Source organism: Xyrauchen texanus, chromosome 11 (assembly GCF_025860055.1).
Source record: "Xyrauchen texanus isolate HMW12.3.18 chromosome 11, RBS_HiC_50CHRs, whole genome shotgun sequence".
NCBI lineage: Eukaryota > Metazoa > Chordata > Actinopteri > Cypriniformes > Catostomidae > Xyrauchen > Xyrauchen texanus.
Window position 1 is genome coordinate 18,061,708 of NC_068286.1, and position 22,827 is coordinate 18,084,534.

The 22,827-nt window shown below is 39.4% G+C and overlaps 1 protein-coding gene across 1 annotated transcript in view; it reads left to right on the forward strand.

Moving 5' to 3' along the window:
- Window positions 1-22,146: 22,146 nt before the first annotated feature.
- LOC127651141 (neuronal membrane glycoprotein M6-a) overlaps window positions 22,147-22,827 on the forward strand; it is a 113,556-nt gene continuing 112,875 nt past the window's right edge. The window contains exon 1 of the mRNA XM_052136840.1: window positions 22,147-22,258. Coding sequence (XP_051992800.1) covers window positions 22,255-22,258 — 4 coding nt within the window. The 5' untranslated portion in view covers window positions 22,147-22,254. The remainder of the gene's footprint in view (window positions 22,259-22,827) is intronic.

Below are 22,827 nucleotides of genomic sequence, written 5' to 3' on the forward strand. Positions count from 1 at the left end.
CGCATTTCTCTCAGATTTTTCCAGTTTGGGTTAGGGTTAATTTCTATGTTGGTTTGATTGCAGCGTGAGTATTTTGTTTAAATGCCCTATCTCGTGAACAGGGACTGCGTGAACTCCTGCTCTCGTGCACTATTATGAACACGCACATGAAAGCATAAGTCAAATGGAATAATTTATTAAACTTCTGAAATATACTTTTGCATCCTTTTGAAGCTTGAAGACATGGTCACATCCACTGCCATAGTATGACATCAGTAAGCAGAATTTCTCCCTTTGTATATCAAAAAGAAAAAGCAAAAAAGTAATATGGGTTTTGAACAACACCAGGGCGAGTAAATAATGACTGAATTAAAATAGTTACGTTAACTATCCCTCTAGACTCCTTTAAACTGCTGCATGACACATGTACACACAACACATGCACACATTTGTACACAGTCCACATTGCATCTCCCCCTTTGTTTAGTGCAGTCTGGCGGCGTAGCTAGACCCTGGCTAAAAAGGCTGAGGCCCCAGATCTTTTGTTAATAGCCTTGAATGTTTTTTGTGATGAAAAACAAGTAAGGCTTAATGTTCATTATACCAGGGTACAAAAGCAAAAATGTAGGATGCAATTCTGGCTTCATATGTAAATTAATTCCAATCAGTGAGCCCCACCTGCATTAATTGACAGTTCGCAATTTGACTTATCGCTGTTCTTGCTCAAGTTAATCAGACACGTTATGAATGGCTCGAGTGGGAGCTTTCTATTTTCTCTCACAGGGGTGCAGCTGAGCTATTATTATGAAAGCTTTATTTCTAATATAAAATCTATAAGCCTAATTTCTAATCTTCATTTGTTCACAATCCACACACCAAGTAGATTTTAATGCATGCACCAGTCTACTTGTTCGGCGCATCCCTTCTCGCTCCGTAAAATGGACTCTGCCTAGGTAAAATAAGCAAGCGCTTTTAAGAATTACCATCCATAATAAAATTAGTAGCAAGTTCTCTGAACGTTGAACCAACCAGACTTTTTTTTTAACATTAGTCGATCAGAATGAAGAAGGTATGTCAGTAACCTTCAATACAACAAAACTTTAACAAGGATAAGATTTGTATGATGTATGATTCTTGTGCTAGTAGCCAGGTAGCCAAGGTAACGAGCTTGAAGTTGCTTACCGGTTAAGTTACAAGTGAGCTGACCAAATAGCTGGAATTATCATTATCCTTTTGGTAATTTTTAGAAGGGATGTGCATGTTACCTTTTTTATGGTCGGTATGTGGGAATAAAGAATGTTTATTTCAATGGAATTTCCTCAAACGCAACTCAGAATATCAGCACAGTGAGCTATGAGCCTAAATAGCACAAAAAATTGGTCTTAAAATGATAAAATCTCAAATTAAAGTCAAACAAAAATGATAAAAAACTGGTTCACATTTCCATGTCATGTGTGTGAAGTTACACTGCTGCGTTTAAAAAGCCTCTATGGAGTGCCTTGATTTTTAATCATATTAAAATAAGATGGCTTTGAACTTGTCTGATAATTCTATTTAAGTGTCTGCACACAAGAGCGGGGGGGGGGGGGGTGAACGGTCCAACACACATGGTTTTACTTTTAAGTTGAAACTTCGCTTTGTTAAAAACAACCTGGAATCATGTTTAATGTTACTATTAACTTCACTCTGTGATCCCACGATGGCGTTTTATTGCCACGTTAAATAAAATAATACATTCAGATTTTGAGATTAAAGTCATAATATTTTGCGAATTAAGTAAAAATTACAAGGATAAAGTTGTAGCATTATGAGATTACATTCAGTAAAAATTATTAGAATAAAGTCATAGCATTTTGAGATAATAATCATAATCAAGTCAAGTGTCAAGTGGTTTTTATTGTCGTTTCAACCATATACAGTTAGTACAGTACACAGCAAAACGAGACAACGTTCCTCCAGGACCATGGTGCTACATAAAAACAACAAAGGACCAACACAGGACCACATGAGACAACACAACGAAATAAAATACCTATATAAAAAACCTATATATACCTATATAAAGTGCACATGCAAACATGTGCAAAAAGTACGGGACAGTACAACAAATTTCTGACAATGAACAGGACAATAGACAGTGCAGCGCCGACCAGTACTCAGTAGTGCAAAAAGATGACAGTTTCTAAAAATGTAAACATAACATACTATGAGATAGTGTTCTATGCACATAGCAGTTATTGAGGTAGCAGACAGTTATAAAGTGACAGTAATTAAAGTGCAACTCAGGACACGTGTGTGTCAAACCAGTCTCTGAGTATTGAGGAGTCTGATGGCTTGGGGGAAGAAGCTGTTACACAGTCTGGCCGTGAGGACCCGAATGCATCGGTACCTCTTGCCAGACGGGAGGAGGGTAAAGAGTTTGTGTGAGGGGTGTGTGGGGTCGTCCACAATGCTGGTTGCTTTGCGGATACAGTGTTTTTTGTAAATGTCTTTGATGGAGGGAAGAGAGACCTCAATGATCTTCTCAGCTGTCCTCACTATCCTCTGCAGGGCTTTGCGGTCCGAAAGCTGAGCTGAAATCTATGAACAGCATTCGAACGTATGAGTCCTTTTGTCTAGGTGGGTGAGGGCCAGATGGAGGGCTGTGGTGATGGCATCGTCCGTTGAACGGTTTGAACGATACGCAAATTGCAGTGGGTCTAGTGAGGGGGGCAGCTGGGTCTTAATCTGCCTCATGACGAGCCTCTCGAAGCACTTCATGATGATGGGTGTAAGTGCGATGGGACGGTAGTCGTTGAGGCAGGACACTGAAGACTTCTTTGGCATGGGGATGATGGTGGTGGCCTTGAAGCACGTTGGAACGACGGCGCTGCTCAGAGATGTTGAAGATGTCGGTAAGAACATCTGCTAGCTGGTCTGCACATCCTCTGAGCACTCTGCCAGGAATGTTGTCTGGTCCAGCAGTCTTCCGTGGGTTGACTCTACGTAGAGTTTTCCTCACATCTGCCGTGGTAAGACAGAGCACCTGGTCGTTGGGAGGAGGGGTGGACTTCCTCGCCATCACGTCGTTCTGCACTTCAAACCGAGCGTAGAAGTCGTTCAGCGCATCTGGAAGGGAGGCATCTTTGTCACAGGCAACTGATGTTGTCCTGTAGTTGGTGATGGCCTGGATGCCCTGCCACATGCGCCGTGTGTCACCGCTGTCCTGGAAGTGACTGTGGATTCTCTGGGCGTGTGCGCCCAAAATAATATTTTGAGAATAAAGTAAAAATTACAAGAATAAAGTCATAGCATTGTAAGAATAAAGTAGTACATTGTGTGAATAAATAAGAAATATTTAAATAAAAAAAATCTCAATATTAGGCCAAACAGAGCATCATTATCACAACTATGGAACAGATGCCGAGCCATGCATCTTCATTAATGCTAGAGATGGATGTGGAGGATGTTTTCATATTTAGAATAGGTATTTAGCAATAAAGAAATCCTTTTTTTTTTTTTTATTATTATTCGTTTCTGGACACTGCAGCAGTTATGTAGGAAATGTAATTTAATCATGAGAAAGAACCAGACAGACATTTGTGCAGTCCTGCTGGTGATGCTTGGTCTGCTTTTTTGTCGGGGTTTCCTCTCTAAACAATAGAGTAACTGAGGAGATGTTACAACATACAATGTCTTGAAATGGACCTATATAATTCACAGCAGTTCCAACTATTTTTCACTTCACTTGAGTGTGAGCCTATATTTCGTGCCTCCCTTGACAGGTGCTCACAGATTGAATACTCAAGTACTAATCCACACCTCGTTCATTAACAGAGTGCTCGCAAAAACTTCCCACAAATTCAGCTCGGTTGCGTAGCCAAGTTATCTCCCTGGTTAGTGCTGTAGTATGTAAAGACCCAGACGCTCCACTTTGCTGTTGTCCACCACATGACTTTGATGTTACTTTCCTTTCGATTTATTCTCAAAATATTACAACTTTAATCTCATGATGCTTCAACTTTATTTTTGTAATTTTTACTTGATTCTCAACATATTATGATAAATGACAATTGCAAATGTAAATTGTTAAATTACTTTCTTGTTAGCATTAGTTTCTGCACAATGAACAGTGAGCTGTCAAATTGAATTTCCTCAAACGCAACTCAGAATATCAGCACAGTGAGCTATGTGCCTAAATAGCACAAAAAATTGGTTCTGATGACGAAAAAAAGACCATTGACACATTTTAGAGCTTACTCTGGCCAGGAATAATCCATATTGTATTGTTCCGACAAGCCATTTAGGGTTATCTGAAACATGTTACACAACAACAATAGACAAATTTAAATAATGGCACAACAGTCTCCACAAATGATTGGCACAAAATACATAAGAAAACAAATTGTGTGAAAATCTGTAGAGTCTTGGCAATATCTGGAATATACAGTAAGTGCAGACTATTTAAAACACATAACTATAGTTCTGCTTGTGTGCCTCAAACAAAATGAAAAAAAAAAAATAAAAATACAAGATTTCATGCCACTAAACTGGCTGACTTTCACAAATCCACTGATTATTTGCTGATTATCGTCAAAACTGCTCTCTATACCAACCCGGTATTTATACACATAAACTTGTTTCCAGGCAGATCTACATAAAATATCAAGTTCTGTAAAGCCATCCAATCAGATTAGTGCTTAGAAAGTGTGAAAAAAAAGTTGTGTGCAATATGTATTAGATAGTTAGTGAACAGAATGTGGGATGTCTATGGGCATATGAGGCAGAGACTATGCCTCAATTACCCCTGTGTGTGTGTGGTAGTGTGTGACTGTGTGACTTCAGGCCTTCAAATGCCACATAGACCATGATCAGCAGAAGCTTGGCTCTGTTAGTGATGTCACCCCACTACACCACCCACCCCTATGGCTAGACATCGGGGGAGAGCGTGAGTAAGATGTAGACAGGGTAAAAAGACACACACAGAGGGACAGAGAGAGAGGGGCCACTCATGAAACCGCAATGAAGATTTTAAAGGAGACCTATTTTACCCCTTTTTACAAGATGTAATATAAGTCTCAGGTGTCCCCAGAATGTGTCTGTGAAGTTTCAGCTCAAAATACCCCACAGATTATTTATTATACCATGTTGTAAATGCCTCTTTTTGTATGGAATCAAAAACACGCTGTTGTCGTGTGTTTCTTTAAATGCAAATGATCTGATGAAATTATGAAATGAAATGATGCCGGGAGTACATGAAGACTCTTATGTTCACTTTTACAGCCAACAACAGAACACTTATGATGCTTACGAAGCTGAGACATTATTGTTCTCACTGTAGCTGCTACAGCGCAGAAAATATTTTGGACTTTGTGTAGATCACTCAGGGGAGGATTTAGGATAATACGGTGAAGTCCGTCACCAGTTGTGGGTGAGGCCTGCTCTAACGTGATGTCATGTTAGAGCAGAAACAAAAAAACATTCATTTTGACACACTGTTTTTGATTAATAGAAATATAAGAAAGAGGAGTGGGTGGACTTTTAACATTGTAGAGTGGTTGTGTACACATACTGCTGACTCACATTTCTGTACAAACACCATGTAAAAGTGAATTTTGCATAATAGGTCCCCTTTAAATCTGAGAGGCGGTTCAGATACAGTGGCAGCAGCTCTGCTGGAGAGTGCCACCCAGCATCAAACATCCTACACCTGGGTAACCCACACACCACACAACATGCCTACATATAGCCTGCATCTGCTCCCACACCACCTACACACACTCTGCGTCGACTCTCACACCATTCAAGTCTCCTGTACTAGTCAGATTGTGAGAAAATCTACATAAAGAGATCATACACCTCTGGGATGGCATGAGGGTGAGTAAATGATGACAGAATTTAAATTTTTGGGTGAACTAACCAAATGCCTGACGTACATCCCCCCCCTCTTTCCCTGGGGGAGGGCGCGCCTTCCACGCTGTCTGCCGGCAGGTCATCCCCATCTACCTGGACGAGGGAGGGGACAAGGGGAGGGAAACGGAAATAATTAAAATGGGGGGGTACTTCCTGTAACAGTGTAGTACCCCCCAAAAACTGTAAAATTTAAAAGAAAATAAAGGCCACGCAGAGCGACAGTGAGAGAGAGAGAGGAGAGAGAGATGAAAAAAAAAAAAAACTCTTACTCGCCCGTTCTCCGATACGCCGCAGCTTGTACCTCGGCCACTCTTCCACCCTTTATCGGACGACAGCCGCGCCTCTCCGGGCGGATCCGAGGCAGTCCTCCAGCCCATGGCGGATGGAACACCCCGCGGCGTTCTCGGGGAACAGAAGGGGTCTCCCCCGCCCCTGGCAGCGGTCCTCTCGCTCCAGGCGGTCGCCAGTGAGCCCCTCCCCACTCGCGGTCGGCGGTCTTAAACCCCGCCGCGTTTCAGCGGCTGGTAGGCGACTCCTGCGCCCCTGGCAGCGGCCCTGACCGCTCCAGGCGGTCGGCTAGGAGCCCCTTCTCCCCTCACGGTCGTCGACTGCTCCGTTGGGGTGGACGGTAGTCGCGAGAACTCTACTACGGCGTATCCCTCCAACTCTACTACGGCACCAGTGTAACGTATTCAATGGAAAGGAGGAGGCGAGAACCGGCTTGATAATATAAATGATAGTTTAATGGTAAACTTAAAACAAAGACACAAACACATATGACGGACATTTCCGCTAACGATCTCTCTCTCCCGCACGGCCCTCTGCAGTCAGCCTTTAAACCTCACGGAGGCATAATTAGCCTAATACAAGACCGGGTGTGTAGTATCACGACCCGGCCCCGTCCTCAGCCCTGCCACAAATATATTGGCAACTCTTTCTGTATAATAAAAGTGAATGTGCCAGGTAAATCCCCACAAACCACGCTCTCCCCGGCACGCTCGTTGACTACTGTCCAGGCTCGAGGTGAGTGAGGCTCACCTCTCGGCCAGTCTGACTACTCTCCCAGACCTGCTGAGCTGGATGAGGAATTCGGCGCTGCATCAGAGAGAATTCCGGCATCTGACACGGAAGACTCGACTTGGCTACCGCATTCGGTTCGGCCCACCCAATCTGAGGCTGACGGCCAGATGGCCGACATGCTCATCTGTGTCGCCGTGAGTGTGGGGTTGGACTGGAACCCTCCATCATCCCCGCAGCCCTCAAGGAAAGACGATTGGTTTCTCGGGTCCGGGCGTTCGTCCCCTTAGTGCCCCTCGCACCCAAAAAAGGCGGTGGCTTGTGACTTGTGAGTTTTCAACCGGGCCTTGCACAAACTCATGTTCAAGATTCTCATGCAGAAACACATTCTAACATGCGTCCGGCATCAGGATTGGTTCCACTTATAAGTCGTATAAGTGGAAATGTTCCCCTCCACTGAGGCGATCATGTGCACTCTTTCTCCCAGGAGAGTCCACTAAACTCGCGCTTTCTGGATGTCTTTCCTCCTTAGCCCTCTGGTCCGCGAATTCAACGGAGGAATTCCTGACCAGACCCACTACGGGTACTAACTATTCTCTACTGGAATAGGTGCTCCACAGGGTTGGCCTTCATGGATTCATCCCCCTGTGTGTATTTTCTGCAGTACGATCTCCCTATCGGCGGACTCGTGTCTCCCTTGGGCAGTCCCCTCTGCCCCCCGGTCGATGTGTTTGTAGCAACTCCTCCCTCGCACCAAGTAGGATCTACCACTGCGCCACTTCCACATTGGCCTGAAAACCCATGTGATGTATTCGCCACAATTATCCTCCTCCCCAGCCTGGGCAGGATGTGGTATCCCAGCCGCTTTAACTCTATGCAAGAAACATATAGAGTGAAAAGGCGAAGCTGGTGCGGCCTGATCCCATGTTTGGCACGTTACTTGTACCCCCCCTTCGGGGATGCCTAAAAAGTTTTACATTTTTTATGGGGCGTTGGGGAAGGGTACGTGCAGTCTGATGCAGCCTGCTGATTTGGCACACAACTGCCAGCCCGCACCTGCATCAGCAGCTTACGTACACAGTTCAGCACATGGCATGATTGAATAGGGACACCTAGTGTCGCATCATTCGACAAAACGTCAAGTGAGTGACAGACTGGGGAACGTCTAGGTTACTGCCACGACTCTGTACCGAGCCACTGTTACGTCCAAACCTTGTTCTCGGCTCCTCTGTGCAAAACCTGAATGGACCGACGCACGATTCCCTCCTTTCATACCCGTATGACCGGGGGAGGGACATGCAAATTCTGTCTGCAAATTTCTCATTGGCCTTTTCTCAAGTTCAGAGGTAACTGAGCCCTTCAAGAAAGACTCCAAGTGTCGTGTCATTTGACACGTCTCGTTCCCTCCATCAGGGAACAGAGGTTATAACAGTAACCTAGACGTTTTGTGTGAGGCACAGGCCAAAATTTCAATAATTATTAACTGAAAATATTGACATTGGGGAATCAGCACTCCTGATCCGGCCCAAGCTCTAGTGATCTGGTCATAGCTCACTGGGGGGGAAAGACTATCATTAAATAATTAACTATATTTTTGTCTGTATCTCACACAAATTATTGTATGCCTTCAGAATAATTGTAATGCAGCACATGAGTTGGATGGACCACTTTAATTATATTTTTACTGAGTATTTTTGAAGCTTTAGCATCAGTCCACATTCAATGTAATTGTATTGTAAAGAGCAACCAGTACAATTTGTAAAACTGTCTCGTTTTGTGTTCCACGGAAGAAAGAATGTCACAATGGTTTGGGTGAGTATTTAGGTGAGTAATTGATGACATTTGATATACACAAATTTGATTAATTTCATAATATTATGTTCTGGGTCTTTTCTATTCAATATTTCAAATATCAATATTTGTTTAACATTGGTTTAGAGGTTCTTTTTAATTCATCAATTAATAAAACAATTAAAGTGAAGAAACCCTTCCAACAACTCTTAAACAATTACACAATAATCTGTAAAAAGCTGTATAATTTAATATTCTTCCAGAAAGTTTATCAAGATTATAAGATATCTTGTGCTTTATTAACATATACATTACTGTTGTATTTTATGTTAATTTTATAATTAACAGACATGATTGTCCAAATTGAGTATATATTTTTCTCAATAATTATTATTAACTATTAAATAATTTAACTGAAGCATTTGACATAAATGAGCACCATGCAATGTGTTTTCATATGGTTTGAAATAAATATGCCCTCATAAAGTTAAAAAATGCCCCTGAAAATAAATTCCAGGGGACAAATATTGTCCCTTAATAAAAACGTTTTGACACTGGCTGGAGACTAATCTCTGTGGAATTCAGTTTGAGTTGATAATGTTCATTCTAACACTATTAACAAAGAATCACATAAATCACATTAAACCCCCAGTTGTAACCCACAGCACATTTTCAATGCAAGCTGGACATAGACACCATCCATTAGCCTACAGCCATATAAATCTACATAGACCAGAATGTGCAGGCTAATAGTGTGATAATAAAACAAAGACCAAAATCTCCTGACCCAAAAAGACAGGGTGTGTAAGGTTAGAGATTGTTGCTATCGCCCAGGCTACAGATCCACTTGATGGAAAGAAAGCACTTGAATTGGTCAAGGGAAGGCAGCTGCTGTTGTATCACGAATAAGATGAGAGCGCCTGCTAAAAAAAGTCTTATTTCGACCAAAAATCTAAAGTCTGTCTTCATTTACTCACCTTTGTGTCATTATAAAATGATTCCTATAACAATGTATCACCACAATGAGGGCCCAGCAACTTTATCAGTAATTGAAAGTATCCCTTTGTCGACATCAAATAAGAAATATGTTAAATTTCACTCCTGTTATACTGACTATCTGGCTGGCTATAATTTCAATATAATATTCATACTGTAAATATTATTGAAGTGGCCATAATTACAGGGACTTACTATTACACAATTAATAATTTAGGTGGAAAGCAAACTCACCAAATAGCTTCCTCTTCATTTAAGTACACACCTGAACATTAACAAGTTATGACAGTTCTGCAAGCAATCATGGAGACACACTCTCCCAGAATGGTGTAAGGGCAAATGCATGGTCAGGGGTGAAAATGTCATCAAAATGTTGGGGGAATAAACAACAATTCTCAAGAGCAATTTTTGAAGGGGACACCAAGGTTTTTTTTGTTGTTGCCCCGTTTGCATTTGTATCATTTTATTTCTTAAACAATTATTTTAAGAATATATCATTATATTATCTACAATACACATTTTAATGATATTTTAGGGGGGGACAACCCTCAGATAGGGGGGTTTCCGCCCCTATCTGAGGGTTTTCCGATTTCCGCCTATGTGCATGGTGATCACTGCTGTGACAGTCCAGTGGCAAAAAAAAAAAAAAAAAAACACATATATATATATATATATATATATATATACATATTTTACAGATGTAAGATTAAATCCATAAACTTTTGGAAAGTTATGTTAATTCGTTATTGCAGATTTGTGTTGAGTTCAGTGTTTGCATTTCCTGTGTTTTGATGCAATTTGAGAAGTATGCAATCTGTTTATTTTTTTGTGAGTGAGATGAGTAAAGAGCACTGTTGCACAAATCTACCTCTGTCTTGTGTCTTTTCTGTATGTGCTATGAGTGTCATCCACACAAATTTCCAAAACCCAAAAATACAGCTATTAATATTTTATTTTTTTTACCTTAAAAAGAAACTGTATTTCTTAATGTGTTAAATATATGATTTTGACCCTAATCCAGTTTCAACATGACCATATGGGAAGTCTGCCTATTGTTTGCGATAGTTTTGGTACCCAAGGATTGGCTGCACTATACCGACTTCGCTACAATCGCCATACCCTATCAGACATTTTTCCTCCAGAGTGTTTACCTTCCCCTGTGGCGTGACTGAAAGCACATTACTTCAGCAGTGTGGAATACCTAGGTTTAGATCCCGCATTGAAACCAGGAAGTAATCACATTCACATAATCAATTATGAGCATGTTTCAAAGGTCGCATTTTCCCCTCACATTACATTTTTATTCAACAGATGGTTAGGTTTAGTTTTGGTATTTGAATTGGTTGTTAGAGTTTATAAAATATGCATTCCTCTTCACTTTACTACAGCCTATTCAGCTGAAAAACTCTTCCTTGAACAACTCGCTTTTGGTGCCCCTCCCTCCGGACATTTCACCCTGAATATAGAGCTTGCAAGTGCCCATAAGCCCAACAACATTTAGCACTTTGACCACTGGGGCCAATTTCACAATGACTATGTTTACATGGACAACAGAATTGCGAGAAAGCAGGTTATTGAGAGAAAACACCTTTCCGGTTTACAGTACATTAACTATATAAGAAGCATATTCTTTACTACCGTATTTATGCGGCTCAGTAAGTAAGCAGCTTGTGTAAGCAGCCTGCAATGCTTGTGTAAATAACAAACATGGGATCCAAGCAAGACTATGTGTTTTACAAGACTATATTTTATTCTCTGTTGCTTCACTATATTTCTGGTTATTCCAGAGTTGCTGCTGTGTTTTTTTCCTTAACTTTCTATCAACCTGCAGAGGAATTGCAATGCAGTAGAGGGGTGTGGGGGTTGTGATTATACATACACGGTCCATTATCAGACTAATTAAGCCTCTGAGAGTGATAAAGGCAGATGGCAGACGGTGGTGTGACGAGAGAGAGGTTTATAGTGATTTATAGTTATATGTTTACAGACATGTCCGTAATGTGTGTTTAGGTCTTTTGCTTCAGTTTTATATTAAACTATTATTTATATTATCAAGCCGGTACTTGCCCCCTCCTTGTCCATCTAAATTATGTTACAAGGGTTTTCCTCTTTTGTAAAACTCTATTTAACATGCGTGTGGTGGTTGCGTAGTGGCTAAAGCACAGGGCTGTTAATCAGAAGGTCGCTGGTTCTAATCCCACAGCCACAACCATTGTGTCCTTGAGCAAGACACTTAACTCCAGGTTGCTCCGGGGGGATTGTCCCTGTAATAAGTGCACTGTAAGTTGCTTTGGATAAAAGTGTCTGCCAAATGCATAAATGTAAATGGATATAGTTTATAGTGTATGTGATTGTCCCAGCGTACTCCCAGAAATGTAAAATTATTTCCGGTGTCCTGACTTGTAATTTGGGCTCCATCCTATGACGTTTGTTATTTGGTCTGTTCCACGCACACTCACTCTTCAAACACCCATCAGAATGCCGCTTATCCTTTAAAATAGACACATAAAGCCGCGTTCTCCAAGAGAAACCTAGGTTTCTTAAACCACATTCTCTTAATCCCTTAAGCGGCATAAGGAAATCAGCATTCTAGTCCTCAACTGACAAAAAGTTAATCAAATAGGACTAAGCATACATTAATGCAGACATCAGATATGAACATATAATCCATTTTATCTAAACTATTGAGTCACAATACAATCATAAACATCTTTTCACCACATATTTGATAATTTCAAAATAAAAATGAATATAAATAAAAATCTGAAACATCAGGCAATAAATGCCATTCATAAATCAGTTTCGTCATCTATAATCAAATTGATCAATAGCAGCATGAAATACATTATACCTGTATAAAAGAGATTTATGAAGAGTGTGGGTAAGAAATAAAGATAACAAGAGAGAGATCAAAATTCTCATTCAAGCCCAAAGGAACTATCAACTTCAAACAATGCAACCAATAGGCTTCCCGTTGTAAAAGTATTTTCTCCACATTCCTACCTCTTCTATATGTTCTACTCTTTCAATTCCTGATTACAATTATGGATGCGCCGATACCACTTTTTCCTCTTTTTCCTAAATCTCAGTATTGGCCGATATGGATCACAAGCCGATACCAGTGTTATTTATTTATTTTTTGCATAATCAGTTTAGAATATCTTTACATTATTGTGTGGAACTAATTGTCAGTACTTTTTAATATGCAAAGAAACACAAACCTCTAAATACACATAATTTCAATATAAATGTATAGCTTATTAAGAAACACTTTATTATTACCTAGTATACTGGATAATGTAGTAGCAAAATTAACAGTAATTCCAGCCTTCAGTAGACAAAAAACAGTGTTTTATTTTTGCCTTTTTTTTTATTTTTCAAAAATGTTTCAACTTGCATCTGGAGTTAAAGTATTCAGATCTCTTTTTTGATCAATTTAGTTGTAAGACATCAGTCCACGTTTCATTCACACAGTTATTTTAAATAATAATAATAATAATACATTTGTATTAATATTATTATTATTTACTTGTAATTTTAATTTGAAATACAACAGGAATATATTTAAATTGTGCACTTTTTAAACCCTCATGCTTTTATTTTGATATTCTAAACTCTCCAGGAAGTCCTGTATGTGTCTGTTCGTAGGCAAGTTCACAGTTTAATTAGCTTCTTATTCAAATTCTGGCAAAATGCACTCCCAGTGCCATTCCAAATGCATATTATAAGTGAACTGAACTATTGAGCATCTTCAGTACATCTGAGATGCTGTTCTTGAGTAGCACTCAAATATTGCGCACTGCAATGAAGGTTAAAAATAGACACGATTACATTACCAGCCAGTGCGTGAGTTTGTGTCAACAGAGCAACACCATTCAATAATGCGCTGGCGCTACGCATACTATATATTTACTTATTAAACACAGCCTTTTGTGATTCACAGAGCTATCGCATGTCTTCAACTGGCTTTGAATAAAATGCATGAATCATATGAACTACATTAATGGTGTTTTTATGGTTCTTTTATGTCATTTTTGGAGCTTGACAGTAACGAACATGACTAACACACAGTATCGGATTTGGATGTCCGAATGGCTGATTTATGTTCATTTATGCAATATTAAAGATCTTGACATCTGTCCAATATATATTAATTTGCAGGGGCATTTGAAAATATAGATTATATGTGCTGTAGAACATGTGATCAATTAATTAATTAAATATTCTCCCCGTATGTAAATCTGTGAATTGTTTAGTTCTTATTCTTGCTCATTTAGATGAGCAAGTTGCACAGTATCTGCATGAATTAAAACCCATTATGAATGTGTGTTCCTTATTTAACAACTACATCCCTCTTTCCTAGTATTTGTCCCACATGTATATATTTGATTTGGCACAAGTTTTACACCAGATGCCCTTCCTGACCCAACCCCAGTGGCTGGGGAACTTTCACACACACGGGCAATTTAGAGTCTCAACCTTAAAGGGCACCTATTATGGAATTTTGAAAATTACCTTTCATGTAGTGTGTAACATAGATTTAAGTGAACAAAAACATCCTGCAAAGTTTTATATATGAAAGTTCACCGTAAAAAAGTTATTGTCTCTCAAAAGTAGGAGTCGACTCTGAGTCAGTTTAATGAATAGTTTTTCCAATGAGTCATTTTCCTTTTCGTTGTGACGTCAAGACGAAAAATTATCAAATTGGCCGCGCCCACTGCAGACACCAGGGAAAACTTGAAAACATCATGTCGACAACAAGACGCTGTGTTCTGAAGTGCATATCAAAAGCGACCCTTTTTTCACTGCCCAGGGACGAGCATGTGAAGAATCAGTGGCTAGAGTTTATATTTACAACTATACCACACAAGTATAGCCCGAACCTTGTGCTGTGTTCACGTCATTTTAATGACGATTGCTTTACGAACATGAATGCTTTCAAGTGTGGAATCGCGAGCCGGTTGATACTGAAGGAAAGTTCAATACCAAGTTTATTTGGATCAGCTACCTCCTCCGAATCACAACCTGTAAGTATTATTAATAATTGTTGCTTTTATGTGTTTTTTAGCATGCTTAATAAGTATTTGTGTGTGTTGTGTAAGTTACGCTCAGCGCAGCTTCTAGGTCTCCAATTGGGCTAACGCAAACAATAACTGATTGGGTGTTTACCACCGAACTTTGGGCTATGATCGCTAACATAAATCAACTCAAATTCCTTCTCTGATTTTGATTTTTTTACTACAAAGCGGTGATGGGCGTTCTGTTTCCGACAATCTCTGCACAGAGTATACCAATCACAACTGACTGGGTCATCTGACCAATCAACGCAGATTAGCGTCACGCAAAGGAGGGGTTTGGAAAAATGTGTCATTGAACGAATCATTTGGGAGTCGGTGAGCAAATCAGGTAAACATAAATGCATATTATAAGACAACAAAAGAGTTTTTTGTCATTGCATGCATGTAAAACTGTTGTTGGGGACTCCCAAAACAATATTAGGAACATTTTAAATGCCATAATAGATGCCCTTTAACATAATCTGCATGTTTTTGGACTTGTGGGGGAAACATGAGCACCTGCAGGAAACCCACGCAAACACGGGGAGAACATGCAAATGCCACACAGAAAGGCCCTTCTTGCTGTGAGGCGACAGAGCTAACCACTGAGCCACCGTGATGGCCCATTTCAACAACTACATCCGATTTGACCAATTTCCTGATGTCTGCCGTATTAGCCCTTCTCTAAAGGGCTTGAAGAGCCGAAACAGTAGGTGATGATATTTGACAACAGCTATTAGTGGTCAAATTAGTGGTTATACTTTTATGTGCTATGGGGGCAAGCACTAGCAAGTATGGAAGTGTATTCTGGAAATAAAAAAAGCAAAAAAAAAAAGCTGATGACTGGCTATATTTAAAAACAACTTTGTGAAAAAAATAAAACAAGTCCAAAGTCCAATGTCACTTATAATATGTGTACAAGGCAACAATGACTGCCTAACTAGCCTCGTCATTGACTCAACAAACGGAGTGAGTGTGGGGTGGAAATTTAAATGTATGAAAATCACACACTTCAGCTTTTTTCACAATTTTCCTCACAACTCACAATGCATATGACTGGACTCTTTGCTGCAAAGTATTGTAAAGCTACGTGCAAATGGAGACTCTCTTTAGTCATGCCATGTGTAACCTATCACTAAGCATACAACAAATGTTAGGTTAGAAGTTACTGGCACAAGATCCCATTCTCTCTGCATGAGGCCTAAAGAGGATCAATAAGATTGAAAGAGAAAAGATATGTGTAGGGGATACTCTGCATATTTAATCAGATATTGGGTCCCAGAATTATGTGGCCATAGGTTTTTTGATCATCAACTTGATATTGTCAAATTTCACCTGTCTCAATAAATAGCCCAGTTTTTATCTATGCGTGAGGGTAAGAGAAAGCTGATTATATATCCCATTTATCACTGTCTGCTCAGATGCTGTGTTAAAATCTTTATGACATCTGTGATGAGGTGCTGATATGCACTGGCAGAGCAGTGTCAGCACTAATAGAGTCTCTTGTGCATTCCCTCAATGACAGTCCACATGGAGTTCTCCCACATCAGATGACAGCAAGATAAATAACAGTACACACAGTAAAATGTATTATATAATTGCTTACCTGCATTTCAGGCTTCTGCTGTTTTTTCCCAGTTTAATAACTACAAATATTTATCAATCTAAAACAAAGTTATATATTAAATATTTAATTTAATATATTCAATCATATATCACATTCACAATTAGCCTATATTACATGAATTATGTATTATATTTAAAATTGTATTTTATATTTTATTTTAATAGTTATGAAAACGATAGATTGACTCTCTTGAGCTGTCTTTAATAGTAAATCGCAAAGAAAAAAAAAGAGAGAGAGAGCGAGAGAGAGAGACAGACAGAGAGAGAGAGCATGCAGCACCATGCTAGACAGGAACAGTGCATGGACATGATCACGGTCCACGAGAAAAATTCACCTGAGCTTACTGGGTTTGTCCACGCATTGCTTATAGTAATGTGAAGCAAAAAACGTCAGGCCTCTCAAGCACCTGCGGGCCCAGCTCGCCCTCCCCCTCCTCCTGTGAGAGCTCTTCGACCTCTGCCACAACACCAGAGCTCACACCCTCCTCCATCTGCTCGAGGTGAACCAAAAACAACTGATACCAGCTCTCAGTGATATGTGTTAGGTCCCCGCTATGATAACAGTAACTTTCTCAAATGTTTACAAAACAAGCGGGAACCCAGTGTGCCTGTATCTTTCTCTATTGCTGTTCGATTACATCATAGAAAGTCTAAGGCCTTCAAAAGCCGTACAGCAAACCCATCTAATCTGGTGCCTATTACACGCAAAACTAAGATTGCTGTGGGGACAAAAACTGTTAAGTTAGCACTTTTAAACATCCGCTCACTTAAAAATAAATCACTTCTAGTCAACGACTTAATAAGCACATACAACCTGGATTTTATGTTTCTAAATGAAACTTGTCTAGAAGACAGCTGTAGTGCAACAGTCCTTAATGAAACATCCCCTCCTAACTTTACTTATTTGAGTGTCTGCAGAGAAGGTAGGAGAGGTGGGGGTTTAGCTGATCTCTTTAAAGATGTCTATCAATGTAAGCAAATATCATTTGGGAATTACCCGTCTTTCGAATATCTGGGTAGTGTGTTAAAAGGTGCTCCACGCATTTTACTTATCATTATTTACAGGTCTCCAAAGTACTCTCCAGCCTTCGCTGTGGACTTTACAGAACTGTTATCAACAATTACCTCAGAGTTTGACTGTTTTGCCATTGCTGGAGACTTTAACATTCACATAGATAATGCAGAAAACAATATGACAAAAGAAATCATAACTGTTTTAAAAACTTTTGATCTGACTCAGCATGTACATGGACCCACACACAATCATGGACACACTCTAGATTTACTTATCAGTAAGGGTCTAAACATTTCATCGATTGTTATTAAGGATGTAGCACTGTCTGATCATTTCTGTGTTTTCTTTGATATATTGATCTCTCCTGCCATTGAAGCTAGATCTGTGTCTGTCAAGAAGAGATGCTTAAATGAGAACATTAGTGTACTATTTATGAAGGCTATATCTTTAACACCAAGTATATCTGCTGACTCTGTTGATTTTCTCCTTGATTCTTTTAACTCAAAAGTTAAAAGTGTAATTGATGATATTGCTCCTGTGAAAGTCAGGAAGAAGAGTGGCAGACAAAAAGCACCTTGGAGAAACTCAACAGCAGTGCAAAATATGAAAAGACAATGCAGAAAAGCAGAGCGCATGTGGCGGAAGACAAAACTTGTAGTCCATTATAACATCTACAAAGACAGTAGAAGCAACTTAAACAACATACACACTCTTTTTGCGACTGTAGAGAGACTGACAAACCCCCCAAGCCAGATTCCCAGTGAAATGCTCTCAGACAGTAAGTGCAGTGAGTTTGCTTCTTTCTTCTCTGAAAAAATCAATAATATCAGAAAGGTGATCAGCACATCCTTGAGTTGTGCTGGGGTCAGACAAATCAAACCACAACCTGAGAAAGTAGTTACTATGTCTGATTTAAAAAAAATTGATGGCAAAATTTTGTAAGAAACCGTACAGCACCTTAAAACATCAACCTGCACCCTTGATGCACTTCCCACATCTTTTTTCAAAAGTGTGTTCAACTGTTTAGAAGCAGATCTCCTAGAAGTGATAAACTCTTCACTTCTCTCTGGGAGTTTTCCAAACTCCCTGAAAACTGCAGTTGTCAAGCCCCTCTTGAAAAAGAGCAATCTGGATAAGACCATATTAAGCAACTATAGACCGATCTGAAATCTTCCTTTCATAGGCAAGATCATTGAAAAAGTTGTCTTCAATCAGCTGAACAAATTCTTGAACTCAAATGGATACTTTGACAATTTTCAGTCTGGTTTCCGATCGCATCACAGCACAGAGACAGCGCTCATAAAGATAATAAACGATATTCGCTTAAATACTGATACAAGCAAATTATCAGTACTGGTACTACTCTACCTCAGTGCTGCATTTGACACTGTTGATCACAACATACTTCTTGACAGGCTGGAAAACTGGGTGTGGCTTTCTGGGATGGTCCTAAAATGGTTCAGGTCATACTTAGAAGGGAGAGGTTATTATGTGAGTATAGGAGACCATAAGTCTGAGTGGACATCCATGACATGCGGAGTCCCTCAAGGCTCAATTCTTGCGCCACTCCTGTTCAACCTGTATATGCTCCCAATGAGCCAAATAATGAGAAAGAACCAAATTGCTTACCACAGCTATGCAGAGGACACACAGATCTACTTAGCCCTATCACCTAACAATTACAGCCCCATTGACTTCCTGTGCCAATGCATTGATGAATTAAACAGTTGGATGTGCCAAAATTTCTTCAGTTAAACAAAGACAAAACTGAAGTCATTGTGTTTGGAAACAAAGATGACGTTCTCAAGGTGAATGCATACCTTGACGCTAGGGGTCAAACAACTAAAAATCAAGTCAGGAATCTTGATGTGTCTCTAGAGTCAGACCTTAGTTTCAGTAGTCATGTCAAAGCAATAACTAAATCAGCATACTATCATCTGAAAAATATTGCAAGAATTAGATGCTTTGTTTCCAGTCAAGACCTAGAGAAACTTGTGCATGCTTTCATCACCAGCAGGGTGGATTATTGTAATGGACTCCTCACTGGCCTTCCCAAAAAGACCATAAGACAGTTGCAGCTCATACAGAACGCTGCTGCCAGGATTCAGAGCAGAACCAGAAAATATGAACATATCACACCAGTCCTCAGGTCTTTACACTCGCTCCCAGTTACATTTAGGATTGATTTTAAAGTATTATTACTGATATATAAATCACTCAATGGGCTAGGACCTCAATATATTGCAGATATGCTCACTGAATATAAACCCAACAGATCACTCAGATCATTAGGATCACATTAGCTAGAAATACCAAGGGTTCACTCTAAGCAAGGAGAGTCTGCTTTTAGCTATTATGCCAGCCACAGCTGGAACCAGCTTCCAGAAGAGATCAGATGTGCTCCTACATTAGTCACATTCAAATCCAGACTCAAAACACATCTGTTTAGCTGTGCATTTACTGAATGAGCAGTGTGCCACTGTGTGTCCGACTGTTTGTACTGTATTTTATTTTATTTTATTCTAAACTGTTTCAGTTATTCTTATTTTTTTATTCTTATTTGAATCTCTTCTATGTAAAGCACTTTGAATTACCATTGTGTATGAAATGTGCTATATAAATAAACTTGCCTTGCCTTGCCTAATGTTGGTAAAGTATTTTTTTTTCTTTCTTTCTTTTACGAAAACAACGCGTCTCCAAATGTCTGCTTGTCTGATGGAAACAAACGCTTATGCTTAGAAAAAAGCAGTGAAACATGTGGGCAGAAATAATGCAGATCGCTTACCTTGATGTCAATGGACAGCGACCTGGTGCTGAGATTAGGTAGCTCGCTGACAGAGAACAAACACTTGGTACTAACGCTGCTGCTTCAGATTAATTGCGGCAATTGGTCTGTTCGAAATTGACCTCACCACAGCACTCCTACTTTAAACGTGGATTGGTCGATTGCTTAATCGATCATTGCAAAGCATGTTGTAAAATACATGTAATCTTCTTTCTGGGAGGCGCTATGGTGCCCGTGCTTTCATGTATTTGTAGCCCAAATAGGTGGTCATCTCCAATATTGCTGAAAAAATAAAATAAATAAAGCAATTATGTTTTTGTGTTCCTCGTTCAAAATGCAGAGGACAACGGGTTGCAATTTTGCCACTGTTAATTCAAACACACCACTGAATTATCGGGCGTTTGCGTTTCATTTAGGCCAATGACTTACCAAATTATCGTTATTTGCTGTAGAGAAAATACATTGGTTTGTAAATTAAAAATGACTATTTGTACATTAAAGGAATGTTCCGGGTTCAATACAAGTTAAGCTCAATCGACAGCATTTGTGGCATATTGATTACCACAAAATCAATTGTGACGTGCCCCTCTTTTTCTTTAAAAAAAAAAAAAAAGAAAAAGAAAAAAAGAAATGAAAAAGGAAGACAAAATCGAGGTTACAGTGAGGCAATTATAAGTGAAGCCAATCCATAAACGTTTACTCACCATTTCGAAAGTAGAGCCACGGGACATAAACAATATGCGTGTTAATATTATTTTAGTAGCCTATGGTAAAATCGCTTACTAACATTTTCTCTTTAAAGTTATATCCAATTTTACAATTTTGTTACCATGACGATGTAGTCAACAAACCATATAACGACTGTAAAAATTACAATTTCAACAACTTTACAGTTCAAATAATGCACTAGTTGTATCAGAAGAATAATGTAAGTGCTTTTATAAAATTATAAACATCACATATCACATAACTGTCTTTAAACCCTCCAACAAGTGGTCCCATTCAATTCCATTGTAAGTGCCTGCTGTAACTTTGATTTGTACATTAAAAAAAGAAAAAGGAGGGGCCAGTCGAAATTAATTTGCGTTGTATTCAAAATGCCACGAATGCTGATTGAGCATAACTTGTAATATTCCTTTAAAGGGCCGTTCAGGACGAACTTGCTAGCGCTTTAAAAATAAACAAAGCACATGTGACATGACGGAACGCAGGTGTACAGAGATGCGCTTTTAAAAGATGGCATTCCTTTTTTTACCTGAAACGACGTCCAAAAACGTGTCCTTCTAGCGCATGTTTGCATAAATAGAAAATAATGAAAAAAGAGCGTAGATGGGCATAAAAAAGTGTTCGGTGTGAACGGCCCTTTACTTTACACTGTTCTCACTCTATATCTTTATAGTTTGACTGCAACTTCTCTAAAGCACCAGCAGAGAGCACTGCGTACCTTTATTAATATTATTTGGTGAGTTATCGCAAACGACAGAAGGGTGTGTTCAGTGAAGGGGTAAATTCAGAGGGGCTGGAATTCTCATAGAAACATGAAACAGACAGTAGACATATGTAGGCTTAGGCCCTATATAATGCATCAATATGATTGTGCCGTTTCATGCGGCAAGAAAAATAACATTCCATTTCTCTAGTTATGAATTATGTACATTGTTATGACGTAGGCTACATCTCGCATGATGTGATTTCGTAATACACATGATAAAGATGTAATGTATCTGTACGCTGATACAGGCCTACACATCCCAGCATTATTACAGTCAGTAGACTTTCACTGTTGCGAAATGAATCAAATAGCATTTAACAAATAATTTGATTAAAGTAGATTAAAATGTTCAAGCTCTCGGTACTATGTTGCACTCTTTCATTCTGATATTATATCGCGCTCAAATTCAACTATTTACTTCCCGACTTAAATAATATACTAAGTGAAGTAAGTTTGGTAAGATTGGTAAGTTTTCCCCGCCCTTGAGTGTTTATGACGTCGCCTCATCTAATAGTATTGACCGCCGTGCTCTCCAGCCTCACACCGTGATAAACTCTTGAACTGGGGACTTTTCCAGCGTTGACGATCTCTTACAGTTTCAAACATGGGTAAGTAATTTTGTCGTTTTAAAAAAGTTCGAGGAGGTGAAAGCTTTAAGTTATTAACTTTAGGAAAGTATCTGAGAACTGTCATTTAACTGACTGAGGTGTGATATCATCCGTCAAAAGCAAGTATGACCACTCAGTCATGGTAATGTCAGATGATTAAAGGTGCACGTTTCTGTTGCCTGTAAATATGTTTTCATCCCATCAAATGTGAAACTACTATTTCGATTCAACAAGTTTCTCGACCAAAAAAGGAGTTTCCTTCTTCATCTGAAAGAAATAACTGAGAGTGATTAATTTATGACCTACACTATTAGGAAGATGACACAGGTGCAACAGAAGTGAAAGGGTATGTAGGTTTGTTCTGATATACTGTATGTAAGAAGTGTACACCCTGCCTTTCTCTACTGGTAAGTAGCACAAATTTATAATCAGATTATGGTGGTAGTCTCGTACATGGTGCAGATGAGGAGAACTGACTTCTCATTCAGAAACTGGGGAGATATCCATATTTGCTGTAACACATTGCAAACTACTTCATAAAGTTGGACAGAAAAGGGCTATCAATGGCT